The 14,458-nt window shown below is 61.3% G+C and overlaps 2 protein-coding genes across 2 annotated transcripts in view; both read left to right on the top strand.

Annotated features, from left to right (window-relative positions):
- Positions 1-4,184: 4,184 nt before the first annotated feature.
- On the top strand, positions 4,185-8,746 carry MNEG_3065 (hypothetical protein; the record flags this gene model as incomplete). The annotated part of the gene is made up of 11 exons (XM_014048462.1): positions 4,185-4,226; positions 4,268-4,381; positions 4,637-4,798; positions 5,266-5,339; positions 5,789-5,899; positions 6,175-6,220; positions 6,523-6,657; positions 6,954-7,040; positions 7,650-7,775; positions 8,327-8,444; positions 8,718-8,746. 11 exons carry the CDS (start codon positions 4,185-4,187, stop codon positions 8,744-8,746), a joined length of 1,044 nt encoding a protein of 347 aa, XP_013903916.1.
- Positions 8,747-9,803: 1,057 nt separating this feature from the next.
- Positions 9,804-14,458, top strand: part of MNEG_3064 (hypothetical protein) — a gene marked incomplete at both ends in the record, with an annotated part of 6,130 nt that continues 1,475 nt past the window's right edge. The window contains 9 exons of the mRNA XM_014048461.1: positions 9,804-9,845; positions 10,006-10,056; positions 10,326-10,487; positions 11,000-11,073; positions 11,573-11,683; positions 11,964-12,009; positions 12,306-12,440; positions 13,815-13,893; positions 14,017-14,225. Coding sequence (XP_013903915.1) covers positions 9,804-9,845; positions 10,006-10,056; positions 10,326-10,487; positions 11,000-11,073; positions 11,573-11,683; positions 11,964-12,009; positions 12,306-12,440; positions 13,815-13,893; positions 14,017-14,225 — 909 coding nt within the window. The remainder of the gene's footprint in view (positions 9,846-10,005; positions 10,057-10,325; positions 10,488-10,999; positions 11,074-11,572; positions 11,684-11,963; positions 12,010-12,305; positions 12,441-13,814; positions 13,894-14,016; positions 14,226-14,458) is intronic.

The following is a 14,458-nucleotide window of genomic DNA, read 5'->3' as shown; positions in this document are numbered from 1 at the left end:
AGTTTGGGGGCTAACGCTGCTGAGGGTATCATGCATGGAATGATATCAAAGAGGTGTGAGCAACAGGGGCTGGGGTTGAGGTTGCGTATGTAGGGGGGGGGGCAAGCTGCAAGAGCAGGGGTTTATCTAGTATTGTAGCAGCACGCGAGGCGCTGCCGCAAAAAGTAACACAGCCCTGGGACAGGAAGCACGCCCGCTGGGCCCCTTTACCCACGTCGTCGGGTGCGAGATGGTGGTACCGCAGGCAGACCTCCTGGCCTGCCCTCATGGGCCCCCCGGCCCGGAAGAAGAAGCACAGCTGGTCGCGCTCTGATTGAAGCAGCCATCAGGTGATGTGTCGGTCGGTTGGACGGTGGGTTGGTTGGTTGGTTGGTTGGTTGGTTGGTTGGTTGGTTCGTTGGTTGGTTGGTTGGTTGGTTGGTTGGTTTAAAGCAGCTCGCCCCAAGCGCTCCCGCCCATGACGGCCGCACGCTTCTGCTTTGCCCTTCCCGCGGCCAATGACCAGCCCTGCTGCCGCGCGCCCCTCCGAGGGGGCAGGAGTCCCCTCCAAGGGCGGAGGCACACCCTGCCATGGGCCCACATCGTCCTCATCCACTCACCGGTCGCATTGATACAGCGCCGCATGTCTGCGCGCGAGAGGCGGTCCCCCACCCCCAGGTCCATGTCGCAGGGCCGCAGCTCATACCTGATAGAGACACGCAGAGATACTGTAGATGAGAAGAAACTCATCATGTGACTGCATCGCTGTCGCTGATCAGAGGGCCTAAAAAGCAGCAGTGCAGGTGTTCCTGGTGCCCTGCCGGCCATCCAGACATTTGCGGCGGTCCTCACATCTGCGGCGACAGCGGCGCTCGCGCGGCGCCCATCCCGCCTCTGCCGTGCTGCTGGCAGTGGTGCAGACACTGGCGCTTGGTCGCGGCCGGTGACCACTGCCCGCCGTGCCGCCTGCCTGCACGCGTGTGCAGCAAAGCCAAAAACGGCGGCCGCAGTCGCGCGAGGCGAGGCTCGCGCGCGGCAGCTCTGTGTGTACTTCGCCCCGCCCCAGCGCCTCACGTTGTCGAGCAATTATTTGCGTGGTTTGCCAGCTCAAGGACGGGCACCATCGCCGTGTCGTACCGCCCCCTGTGGCTGGCCTTGAAGGAGCGCGTGGAGTGGGTGACGACCGCAGCCCCGAGGTCTTGAAGGGAGAACCCCTCCTGCACCAGCCGCGCCCCGTTGCTCGCCCTGCGGCGGCGGGGTTCGTCGATGCGGCCCGCACACGCTGCATTTGTCTGGAGCGTACGCACAGCCAAAAGGAGGAGCGACCCGCTGCGGGGTTGAGAGGACTTTGTCGCGCCCAGCCAGCGCCCCTGGGCGTTGGGCGCCCGGACTGACAGCTGTCACGGCGTGGCTGGTGCATGCACGCCACATGCATCTTCATTTCACATTACCCATGCGCGTCACAGAGCCAACGAGGGAGCCGGCAGCAACGCTGCCGGCACGAGCGCAGGGCCCAATACCGGGCAACGCACCTGCCCAGCTGTCAGGCGGGCAAGTGGGCGGAGCCCCACAGTCCGGGGCCCTCAACGCGCGTGACAACTTGGCGCGCAGGACACATGCACACACGTACTTATGCATGCAGCTGAGCGACAATGGCATGCAAATTTCTGCTGCCGTCCGCGCAGCCAGGACAGCGCTGCCCCTGCAGCCGCAGGCCTTGGCCTCACCAATACTGGGCTACCTTTGCCTGGCCGTCTAAAATGTAGTCGGCCTGCAACGGTTTTGATCGCACGTTTGGGAGCGGCGCCGGCGACTCTCTACATGCCCTCAGCACGCCAACTCGCATCAAATCACCCACCCATCCCCGTCATGCGTGGCGGGCCCACCATGTCTGTCGACCCCAGCAGATGGAGGTAGTCACTGGGGAAGCTGCCGAGAGAAACCGCGGTCGACCCCGGCCTCAGTGTTGGCAGGCCAGACAGCCACCGCTGGTGGCGGCCGCCCGGCTCCGACGCCGCTCGCAGGATGATGGCGCCGATCTCTGGGTACGATTTGTCAGTATACACGGGAAACCTGCAGAAGGTATGTGGAGCACGTACATATATACTTCCGTGCATGTGTACAGGCCGGCACAGACTCTGATCGGATGACCATCTGAAGGTTCCGAGGAGGTTGGTTGGTTGTGTTGCATGGGTGACACTGCAAGGCACTCCGTGTGGCACGCTAGCTGCAGTTTTCAGTGGCTTTGGCGGCGAGGAGGTGAGGGGCCCTGGGCGGCCTGATAGGATGCCGCGTCCACTGGATGTCATGGCATGACGGCCATCCGCAGCCAGCAAGCAGTGAGCCTCGCTGACACCCACCAGAGGGCGAGGCTCATGGGCACCTTGATCAGCAAGTCCCCTTTTGCGGCGATGTCCTTGGCAGCATACATGCCGCGCAGCCCGCCGCTCGTCATCACATTCACATTGACCTGCGAGGCCATGATGGTTTGGGCAAGGAAACGGCCCCGGGGAGGGGAGGAGGGGGCGAGGTTGTGAGGGAGCGAGTGGGTGATCTGGTGCCTGCTGGTCACCTGGCCCGGCAGCGCCTGGTTGGGTGGCCGGGCCGCCTCGCCGGCAGCAGCCTCCCGGAGGATGACTGCCGCCGCGCGCCTGCTGCCCTGCTGCCGGCTGGTACTGCAGAAGCCAGGCTCGCGGGCCGCCCAATTCCCATCCTCCCTACATGCGGGCAGCAATGCGGTGTGTCTCCGGGACGCAAAAAATCCGATCAAGGGAGGCCCGACGTTACCAATTCAATGCCACGTATGCACGCACCTCGCCGCCGCTATTTCTGACCCACTCAATGAGCTCTGCGTCGCTCGCGCTGGCCCCCTTCCCCCTGCGAGTGCCTCCCCCGACACTGCTGCCCGTGCCTTTGCTGGCCCGGAGGTTGCAAAAAAATAGAGAGGCCAACCCCAGGGCGACGAACAGCAGCGCGGCGGCGCCCAAGCTGGCGTGCTGGTGCTGAGGGCCCGCGGTGCCCTTGCTGTTGCGCCGCATCAGAAACATGCTGGCGGTGAGGCGTGCACGAGCAGGCACAGAGGCATCCGAGGTTGGTCGGGGGCGGCGGCGTGGTGCGAGCGGGCCAAGCAGGCTTGGGAAAATGCGGGCCAGCAATCAAAGCGGACAAGGGGATGTGAAAGTTGGAGCGCCGCAGGTTGGAGCGAGGGTTCAAGCGAAGAAATGAGTCGACGGAGTCCGAGGGCAGTTGAGTTGGCGTCCAAGATATGTGTGCACGCGGCCGAGGTTGGTCTCATGATATGGTAGGGCACCGCTGTGCACGCGGATGGCGATTTGGAGATACTGTGCTTACAATTAAACAAGGGTATGAATGGTTGCACGAGCGGTGCACGGGTCAGGTGGAGTCTTAGCAAGGTTCTGTGCTGACATTGCTTGGCAGTCATCCAGCTGGGTCGCAGTGTTGACTGTAATTGGGAAGGCGGCCTCTTGTTGGGCTGTGTGGGCACTCAGCACCAGTATTTACAGCTTATGATATTCATGGCTGCCAGTGAACCCCTCCTAGCTGCAGACCGCACCAGGCTGCAAGAGTGCAATCTGATCATGCAAGTGCTGATGCGCTGCAGCAGGTCACCGGTTTTTGATGTTGGTTATCCGCTGTGTGGCTCATAGCGGGTGTTTCAGCCCATGGAGCGCTACTTGCAACCTTATCCGACTTGTATGTCTAGTTTTTGTTTTGGGTGACATCAGCGCGCGGTGACTGCGTCCGTCAAGTGATCATCACGGTGACGAACGCACCCGGCACACGATGGACGCAGCTGCTACGGTACTACAAACTAGATGTTACACTAGACGCCATACATATAGTGGAGACAACATTTTTGATCAGTCCACACATGTGAGGGTTGGTGCGCTACCAAGATCTCGAGCACGGTACCTGCGATCTTAGTCTGCCAGCGTTCAGCACGCTCCGGTGTGGCAAAAAGAACTTGGATTGTAAGTTCAGCAGCGCCTACCAGTGGTGGCAGCATCATGTCCGTGCTCGTTGCGGGGGACAGCGGCGCCACCGCAGCGGCCGTGATGCGCACAACACCCCAAGCCTTGACTTTCCTCCGCCTCACTCTTCCCCTTTCCATGCCTGCAACAAGACTTCGCTTGATCCTGCTCTTGGCAGGTACACAACTATCAACACCGCCCTTGAACGCCAAGATGGCCTTTCCTGCCGTGCCCAAGCGCACCCTCGGCAAGCAGGTGGGGTTCGCCAGAGCAGCATCCTGCCTCATTGCTTGCAGAACCCCACTTGCAGCAGCGACAAGCCCAAAGTTGCAGCAGGGCTCGTCGCGCCACGCGTGCTGTTCACTGGCCGCACCGCAGGCGCATCGCAGCTGTCGGCGTCGTCCCCTCGCGTCGGCTGCTGCAGGCGGCGCCGCTGCACGCGTCCCTGGGTCAGTTACCCCGCACCCACCCTCAGCAGATGCCCTCCTACACAGAGGGCTAATCCTTCATCATCCCTGCGCCTCATCCCTCCCCTGAAGGCCCCCGAGGTCCCTTCCACAGTTCATACACTCTCACGACCCCCAGTGAACAGGCCCAAGCCAACCCAACGACTGGCCCCACATTCAAACCACCCGCTCCCCACCCCAAAACATACAAAACCCCAGGGCTTGGAGGTCTCCGCCCTGGGGCTGGGCTGCATGGGGCTGTCGGCCTTCTACGGGGCCCCCACAGAGGAGGGCGCGGCGCTGGCCGTCATCCACCGCGCGCTGGAGCTGGGGGTGACGCTGCTGGACACCAGTGACGTCTACGGCCCCTTCACAAACGAGGTGGGCGGGGGTGGGGTCGAGGGGTCGAGGGGTCGAGGGTTCGAGGGGCGTGGTGTCTGCGCCAGCGTGACCGATGTTGTTGGACGGAGCTGAGGGGCTTGGTGCCGGTTGGTCACAAAAGCCAGGCGGGCAAGCGTTTGAAACATGCAGGACTGGCGATCAGTATTCAAAGAGGCCGCCAGAGCCTGCGCAGCCGCAGGCGGGCGCAGCATTTTGGGGGTGCAGGGAGCAGGACTGCGTGCCTGTGTGGCACTGCTGTCCTCAGCTGCCCTCTGTTTGGGCCGCACAGGGGGAAACGCTGTGCGGCCCAAACATCGCCATCTGCGCTGACGTCATCAAGGGCCCAGAGGGTGGCGGCGTCCCAAGTCCATCGCCATCCGCCGGCCCTGTGCTGGCGCTTTCGTCGGCCCCTGCATATCACCCCCTTTTCGCTCCGTCCGCGCCCGCCACCGCGCCCCCTCCCTCAGGAGCTGGTGGGCCGCGCCATCAAGGGGCGGCGAGACCAGTACACGATCGCCACAAAGTGCGGCATCGTATTCGGGTGCGTGCGCCTGGGAGCTCCTGGCAGCTGCCCCCCGTGCATGGCGCCGCTTGCAGCCGCTGCCGACGCTTATGACCCGCCATTCCATGCAAAAAGCACCTCAAGCCAAGGCAGGGTCTGGGTCGTTCCTGCGTTCTGGGTTTGATGCCCGCCGACCTGCACAGCTGGCCGGCCGCAGGGCAGGCGCCGCGCACCCTTGCGATTCGCGTGCGTCGGCATCGCGTAGCCCCACCCCGGCCCTCTCTTTCATACTCGTCTCCCTGCAGCCACCGATGCTGCCGACCCCTCGCCTGGCGCTTTGCGTGTGTAATTAAAAGTGTGCTGACGGGACCTCCCATTGAGCGGCTGTTGGAGCGGCTACTGGCGCCGTGGACGGCTGCCCACGCGCGCCCCTCGCCTGCGCCACCCCCAAGCCTCGAAACCGTTGCACCCCTTCTGCCCCCCCACAGGAAAGATGGCAGCCGTTATTTCGACGGCAGCCGCGCCTACGTGCGCGCGGCGTGCGAGGCGTCCCTGAAGCGCCTGGGCATCGACACCATCGATCTCTACTATCTGCACAGGTGGGTTGGAGGCCTGATGTTGTAAACGAGTTGGGCACTCAGCAATTCGATCATGATGTCGGTACCTTTCTCCAAGCCCTTTTGAATGCTTGCTCCTCTGGCCCCCACCTCACCTCACGCCACGATGATGGGTGTGGGACTTGGGGTTTTTGATGGGTTGTGCCACCACCAGCGCAACAGCTGCGCACAGCCAGCGAGCGCGTCGGGTGTCTTGGCAGCAGGCGGCGTCCCCTTGGGCCTGATGCTGATCGCACCGCGTGCCTCAACCATGCCAGGGTGGACCCGAACACTCCTGTGGCCGAGACTTTTGCAGAGATGAAGGTGGGCGGACGGCTGAGGGTCCATCTGTGTCTGGTCACATGGTTCAATGAGCACGCATTACCGCTGACATGCGCCTTCACAGCGCAACATTGCAGGCCCTTCATACGGCCTGTGATTGCTCCAATGTGTGGAGCACCTTCCTCCTTAGCTTGCAAATCGCCTTGCCAAAGACTCAGTCAGCTGTGAGCTTGCGTACTAATTTGTTCATCATCACAAGCAACCCGCGCACCTGAAAAACCGCATCGATCAGCCGCCATCACCAACCACCCAACCAACCGCGATCCACCGCCGCCCCACCGCAGGCCCTGCAGGCTGAGGGCAAGGTGCGCCACGTGGGCATCAGCGAGGCGTCACCCGATGACATACGCGCGGCCCACGCGGTGACGCCCCTGAGCGCGGTGCAGCTGGAGTGGTCCCTCTGGTCCCGAGACGTGGAGGTGCGCGGCAGTGCACCTTCACATGGACTTCATGGAATGTTGATCACGATCGTAAACCGCTGTCCTGTTACATGGGTGGTCACATTGTAAGAATGCCCTGGCCTGCGTGCGTGTGTGTGTGCACGTGTTTGGTGCCGCTCGTGTTAGTGTGTGTCGGTGCATGTGTGTGTGCGTGCGTGCGCATGCGTGTGTGCGTGCGCGCGCGCACGTGCAGGTGCATCTGCCGTGTGTTTGCGCGGTGCAACATCATCCGCAACTCCTCCCTTTCGCCCCCTCCTTCACCCCTCCCCCCCAAGGATGACATCATCCCGGTCTGCCGCGAGCTGGGCATTGGAATTGTAGCCTACTCACCCCTCGGTCGCGGTTTCCTCACGGGTGCGCCCGTCTGTGGTTGGGTCAAAATGCTTGGAATAGTGACCGGGAAAATATCAGAATCAGGATCAGGATTAGGATGGTCAGCGTCACGCCGTCGCCCGTATCTGTGGCTAACCAGGTACAACCCTCCGGACACTTCCCCTGTGCTCCATGCGCCGGCGCCCGCAGGCGCCATGCCGCCGCCCGAGCAGCTGCCTGAAAACGACTTCCGTCGCAACCAGCCGCGATTCAAGGAGTACGAGAAGGCGAGCGGGCGCATGCATGACAGGCGCTGCCGTAGATTGCAGCTGCCACTTGCTACAGCCGCTTGCCACTGCGGACCGCTCTTGCATGTTTCTCCCGCCTGCATGTTTCTCCCGCCTGCATTGCTTGGTCCTGAGGGTATCAATTTCGCCTCCCAAAAGTACTCTGCGTGTGTGCAAACCTGATCTTTGTCTTGGTCCATCAGTGCACCCATACGCCCCGAATCCCTCATTCCGCATTCGTCCCATGCACTCGTATGACGCTCAAACAACTGTGAGCAATACTCACCATGCACACCCCCCCTCCGCCCTCCCTGCATGTGCCTCCCAATTTGCACCCTGCGTGCCGGTCTCCCTCAACCCTCAAACCCCCAGAACATGGCCCTGGTGGAGAAAATCAAGGGTGTGGCGGCCGCCAAGGGCTGCACCCCCGCGCAGCTGGCGCTGGCCTGGGTCATCTCCCGGGGCAGTGACGTCGTCCCCATCCCCGGCACCACCAAGGTGGGCGTGCCCTGAACTGCTGAGGGTGTTTGTGTGTGAGGGTTTAGGGTTTGGGGTTTGGGGTTTGGGGGTTGGGGTTGGATGGTCGGTGGGGGGCGCAGCATGGGGCAGTGACGTGCCCGTGAAAGGCCGTGAGCATGCGCGGCTGGTGTTGCATGGCCAAGGCAGGCGCCTGTTGCTGGGGGGATTGCAGGTGCGGCAGAAGCCGGGCCCAGGCATGCCCCACACAGGGGGATGACTGGGCACGGCTGTGCACGGCTGTGCATGCCGTGCCTGGCTGGGGGGCGTGGGCATGCGGATGTCTTGCAATTCAGGGAAGGAAAAGTCCAGCCTGGAGAAAAAATAAATGCCTATAAATGGACGTCGTTCATGCGCAGTAAGTTTACAGCGCATTGTAGAGGATTCGATCATCCTTCTCAATGCACTGTGAAGCCACTGCGCATTGCACTTCATGCTGGCACCAGCTGTCAACCCCTTGGCTGACGACTGCAGGAGAATCACCCCGGTCAAAAGCGGTCAAACACGTCGAATCTCTTGGTCAAACCCTGCAGGTGGCGCGTCTGGAGGAGAACGTGGGTGCCTTGGCCGTGGAGCTCACCTCCGCTGACCTGGCGGCACTGGATGGGCTGGGGGCGGAGGTGCAGGGTGACCGCTACCCAGACATGAAGAGTGGGTTCATGGGCTGGGAGGGCCCGCTGCAACCTTACTTGCTGCATGCTGTGTTATGCCCATGCGACGCAGGCTGCAGCCCACACCAGCGGGGAAGCCATGCCGCGCTTGTTGCCCGCATTGCAATGGGTTCAAAATCAAGTTCAGAGGATTCAGGGCTACATGCTTCACCTGAAATAATGTATTGTAGAATAATATTTCAAGGATGCCGGCAGGCGTTTTGCGGCCTGATCACCCCTTCACTGTCCCCCCCCCCGGCATGACAACCTGCAGGCATGACATACCACTATGGTCGCAAGTGATAGGTAGCAAATGGAAACTTGAAAATAGCATATTGGTTGGCTGGAGGGGTTGCACTGCGCACATGTAACAACTGTGCCATTGTGTCGCTGGTGTATGCCAGGGCCAATTGCATCAAATACAGTAAAGGCCATGGTTGCCTGCTTTGAAGCAGTCTTCCAGGTCCCCAATCGAGTCCGAGGTGCCTCGCGTGCGACGCAAGTGGAGGACACCCCTCCACTCAACGTGCCACCCCCTTCCATTGCTGCAAGCATTGGCGACCAGGGTGTTGGGATCCACCCTGTGGGGCTTTGAGCAGGGGCTGCAGGCGGCGTGTCAATCAGCAGGCCGAGGGGCAAAGTGGACCAGCGCGCAACAGCAGCCTGGGCACGCAGCGCTCGCTCGTACCTGTGGACACCCATTCGACTGCTGGGCTTCACCTTACTGCCAGGGCACCACTCCTAGCTGCGGGCCACACCTCACAATTGCTCTCAGTTTACAGCCGGCTGTCTGCATCATCAGTGTTTGGTGTTGGTTGGCCGCTTTGTCGCTTTTAGCGGGCGAGTCGGCTCGTGGAGCGCAACATGAAAGATCTGTTATGTTGTAGTGTATTGTTTACGTCTTGGATGACATCAGCACGTGGTCACTGCGTCCGTCCACCGTTGATGACGAACGCGCCCGGCACACGAGGCATGCAGCTGCTGCTACACACCAGACTACCAATGTGTCGTGATAAAGGCAGTCATCAATCGATTCGCACATCCGAGAGGGGGTGCACCAGAAAGATCTCCAGTGCTTGCAATTTCGCGGGAATCCAGCGCGCTCCGGTGTGGCAAAACGACTTGTGACCGTAAGGTTACAGCGTCTAGCAGTGGCTTCAGCCCGGTGTCCGTGATGGTGGCAGGGCAATGCGGCGGCACCCATGAACCCAAGCGGCCGTGATGGGCACGGCACCCCAAGCCTGAACTCACCTCCACCTCCCTCCTCCCTTGTCAATGCCTGGAATAGGAGTCACTTTGATCCCGCGCGTGGCAAGTGCACCCTGACCACACCACCACCCTTCGACAGCAACAGACCAAGATGGCATTTCCTGTCGTGCCCAAACGAGCCCTTGGCAAGCAGGTGGGGCTTCCCAAAGCAGCATCTCGCCTCCTTGCTTGCTGGAGCCCCACTTGCAGCAGCAACGAGCCAGAAAAAATTCAGTGTGCCTCCTCCCACCAGGCGCGCTAAGTGGCCACGCGCAGGCGCATTGCAGCCGGCGTCCCCTCGAATCGCCCCGCAGCGGCCGACGTCGTCGCCACCGGCGCCCCCGCCAGCGCCGCCAGCCCCGCAAGTAGCCTCAGCAGATGGCCGTCACACAGGAACGCCAATCTTTGGGTCGAAGAGCCTGAATTTCATCCCGCCCCACCACAGAGCCTTCCCAGTGCTGATGACAATAAACCCTGCTGACCTGCAGCCCACAGCTTTACGACCGCTGAGTCGACGATACCGCCATGCAGAATCTTTGCCGTAATCATGACTGCCAGTCCACAGGCCGAAGCAAACCCATTGGACCTGCATAAAACCTCAACCCTCTCACAACGCAATCAAATCTAACCTTAGGGCCTGCAGGTCTCTGCCCTGGGGCTGGGCTGCATGAGGCTGTCGTTTGCCTACGGTAGCCCCACAGAGGAGGGCGCGGCGCTGGCCGTCATCCACCGGGCACTGGAGCTGGGGGTGACGCTGCTGGACACAAGTGACATGTACGGCCCCTTCACAAACGAGGTGGGCAGGTGGGGGAGGGGCGTAAGGGGTGGGGGCAGTACTGGCCGATGGATGTTGGGGCCAGCAGGTTCCAGGGGGGCTCAATGCCAGCCGGCCAAGCAAGCCGAGTGAGCAAATAGGGCGAAGTGTGCGTGGGTGTTTGAATTAAGATTAGCAGGGAGCTTGCGCGGCCCCCCAGGCCGGCGCTGCCGTTGACCGGGCTGCTGACCAGCACCCTGTTTTGCAGGCGCGGGAGGGCGTGTCAGCAGGGCACGCCTGCCCTCAGCAGCCCTGCTCGGGCCGCACAGGCGCCCTGTGATGACGTCATCGGGGGGCGGCGAGGACGGCGCCTTCCCCTGGCCCACTGCCTTCGCCCCCAAGTCCACCGCCGGCCCCTGTGCTGCCACTTTCTTCGGCCCCTTCAGATCCTTTCCCTTATCGCTCCATTCTGCCACCCCACCACTGCGAACCGTCTTCCATCCTGCCTGCCTTGCTCTCCTCAACCCTGCCCACCGCCGCGCCCCGGCCCCTAGGAGCTGGTGGGCCGCGCCATCAAGGGTCGGCGGGATCAGTACACGATCGCCACAAAGTGCGGCATCATACTCGGGTGCGTACGCCTGGGAGCTCCTGGCATCTGCTACCTTTGCTTGGCGACACATGCAGTCGCTGCTGGTGCCGACTCCGCGCAATTCACTGCAAAAGCGCATCTCGAGTCATGGCAACATTTGGGCTGTGATGTGCGTCGGCCCGCGCAGTCGGCCGGTTGAAGAGCAGATTGCCCGTCTCCTGACGCTTTGCGTGCGCCTGCAAGGTGGGGCTGTGCCTCATCCCTCCCTTGCAGCCTAGCCTCCCTTCCTGCTGCGTAGCTGCGGCCGCTCCAGCATTGCGCATGCCGTCGACCGGCGGGCCCGAATCTTCCGCGGCCGTCGCCGATGCTGCTGCTGCCGCCAACAATTCCCGGGGCGGATCCTTTGTGCTGGGACCTGAGTGCAGCTTTTGAAGACTGCAGTGATCATGCTTGCCAGGTACACCCTGCTAGGCACACACAAGCGCCCCCTCAGCATGAGCCTGTTGGACACCATCGTATATCTTATGCCCCCACCCAGGCAAGACGGCAGCCGCTCGCTCAACGGCAGCCGCGCCCACGTGCGCGCGGCGTGCGAGGCGTCCCTGAAGCGCCTGGGCATCGAGACAATCGATCTTTACTACCTCCACAGGTGGGCTGGCGGCCTAAGACAAAAGCAGAAGAGTTGGGCCTTAGCAACCATTTCGAATATCTAGTACCTTTTCATAAGCCCTTCTGACATCGCTTCTCTGTCTCTTCCTCACCTCGTGTGCTGAGGCCGGGCGTTCAACACGGGTTTTCTGGTGGGTGGCGTCGCCTCAGTAGCGACGGCAGCGCACGGGCGGCGACCGCATCGGGCGCCCAGGCATGTTTCAGGCCGCCGCGCGCGCCACCCTCAACAACGCCCGCATCCCCATCCGGGCCCCTGCCAGGGTGGACCCAAAAACCCCAGTGGTCGAGACGTTTGCAGAGATGAAGGTTTGCAGCTGCAGGGGAATCCTGCTGATGGAGTCATGTGTTTGGATGAGCACGCCCTACTGTCAACATGCGTTTTTACGACGCACCGTTGCAGGCGCTTCGTTCTGCCTGGTCTTGCCTTGGAGCAGCTGATGAGCTCCCTCCACACCTTGCCAATCTCCCGGTCAAATACCTTGTGCATCTGCTGCAAACCCGCGCAATTACTCATCACACATGAACCCACATATATGATCGACTGCATCGATCAGCCACCAACATCCACTACGCAACCGTCGCCCCACCGCCGCCCACCCCAGGCGCTGCAGGCGGAGGGCAAGGTACGCCACGTGGGCATCAGCGAGGCGTCACCGGATGACATACGCGCGGCCCACGCGGTGACGCCCCTCAGCGCGGTGCAGCTGGAGTGGTCCCTCTGGACCCGAGACGTGGAGGTGTGCTTACCCAGGCTCAGACCATTTGATGATGTGCTGTGGCTGTCTGTTTCCAATCGCATCCCTGCGTGACGTCCTTGCATTGCAGGCCTCACTTTACTGAGCATCTTGCTGCCGGAAGCCTCTCTTTTGATTAAGGCCGTTCCTTCATCCCCTTCCTCTCCATTGCTCCCTGCCTGGCCCACCTAACCGCACGCCAACCCATTCAGTCATCCGCCTTTTGTTGCCTTGAAGACGCGGCCCTTGCATGCATGGCCCCAGGGGCCCACCTTAACCTTAAACCCTAAACCCTGAATCGTGGGGCCCCACACCAATTTCTGCTCTCCCTTGCTCGAAGCCCTTCATCCCCGACGAGCCCCCGCCATTCAGCGTCCTGTGTGGCCTCCATCTGACTGGCCCACCCGCGCACGCCCTCACTGTTTCACGCGGCCCCCGTCTGCCCCTCGTCTCAAAAAAACATCCCGTTGTATACCTCGGTGTATACAACGTGCAGAACAATACAACTGATACATGGGAATCCTCGTTGTATTACACGACTTGTATACAACGTTGTTTACAACGAGAAACAACGGACGGTTGTTTACAACGGGAAACAACAGGGGTCTGTGTTGTATACATACCTGCCCTGCGGCTGGGCGGCGCATGCGCTTTCATGGTGCTTCTATGGCTGCTGTGCTGCTGGTGCCAAGCCTGGTGATGCCACCCTGTCATGGTGCACCTGAGATTACACAAAGCGTGCCGTCATCGCTGCCATGTTCATTGTTGCAAGCCCACTTGCGGCTGTGACTAAATGTGCAGCAAGTTGCTAAATGCCCATATTGTGGTGGAAGGGGGCTAAACAAGCAAGTGGTCTGCACAAAACACCTTGCATGTTGCGAGCATGTGTGCAGCCCTATGCACTATAAGGACCGTGCCAACGGCTATCGTGAAATCCCTCAAACAAATGTGTGAAGAATGGGGGTATACAACACTTGCACGCCAGTACTCGCCGCTAGCTAGCTCAGCAACACCACTGGCAGCTGCCACCCTTTGTTCATACCATGCCTGCAACCTAAAGAGCCGCTTGCCGACTTTCCATCAACGGTTGCAGCACAGCTTCCTCTGCTGCTGTTGCTGCTGCTATCCTTGCATGGGAGACATCAAAGGGTTGACGCAGTGGGTACAACCGTTGCGCTCCCCAAGGCTTGTTGTGCGGACAAGGCTTGTCCGCACTGGATCCCAGCGCCACAGGCATTCTCCCTCAATTAGTGCACCCATTGGCATGCCCCCGCTCTCTCAATCACACACAGCCCCTCGTCCCCAAGTGACCCTGCTGCAAGTCCCCCCACAACCTCAAAACCCCTGCCGCCCCCCCTCCTTCACCCCCCCTCAAAGGATGACATCATCCCGGTCTGCTGCAAGCTGGGCATTGGAATCGTTGTATACTCGCCCCTTGGCGCCGGCTTCCTTACGGGTAGGCGCATCTGTGGGTGGCCTAAAAACAACATCTGGATAATCATCGGGGTGAAAATCAGGGTTAGGATTGATTTGACCATGGCGTCCCGCGATCCCTCCTTCTATGCATGGGCCCCCGCAGGCGCCATGCCGCCGCCCGAGCACCTGTCCGAGGACGACTTCCGCCGCAACTCGCCGCGCTTCCAGGCGTACGAGAAGGCGAGCGGGCACCCCCTTGATACACAGCATGCGCTGCTGCTCACCGCCGCGGCCGCTGGCTGCGCCCGGTTGCCATCGCCCATCGCCTCTGCTACTGCCTGCTCCCTGCATTGTGTTGTCTACGAGGCCAGGGTACTACTGTTGGTTGAAAACGTTTGATCATGTGGCTGCAAGTCTGAGCTTCGTATTGGTCCACCAGCGTCCCCGTGCCGGCACGCACCCGTGCGCCCCAAACCCCTGATTCCACACTCCTTGCACTTAATCCTGCGATGCTCAAACAACCCCCACAACACCCCTGCAAGTCCCCGCTCCCAACCCCTGCCCTGCGAGCCCCTGCCAACACACCCTCCCTCCCTTCCTTGTAT

The sequence above is a fragment of the Monoraphidium neglectum genome, assembly GCF_000611645.1.
Source record: "Monoraphidium neglectum strain SAG 48.87 unplaced genomic scaffold scaffold00371, whole genome shotgun sequence".
Taxonomy (NCBI): Eukaryota; Viridiplantae; Chlorophyta; class Chlorophyceae; order Sphaeropleales; family Selenastraceae; genus Monoraphidium; species Monoraphidium neglectum.
The sequence above is the reverse complement of the archived record's forward strand: the minus strand, read 5'-3'. Positions and strand labels throughout refer to the sequence as shown.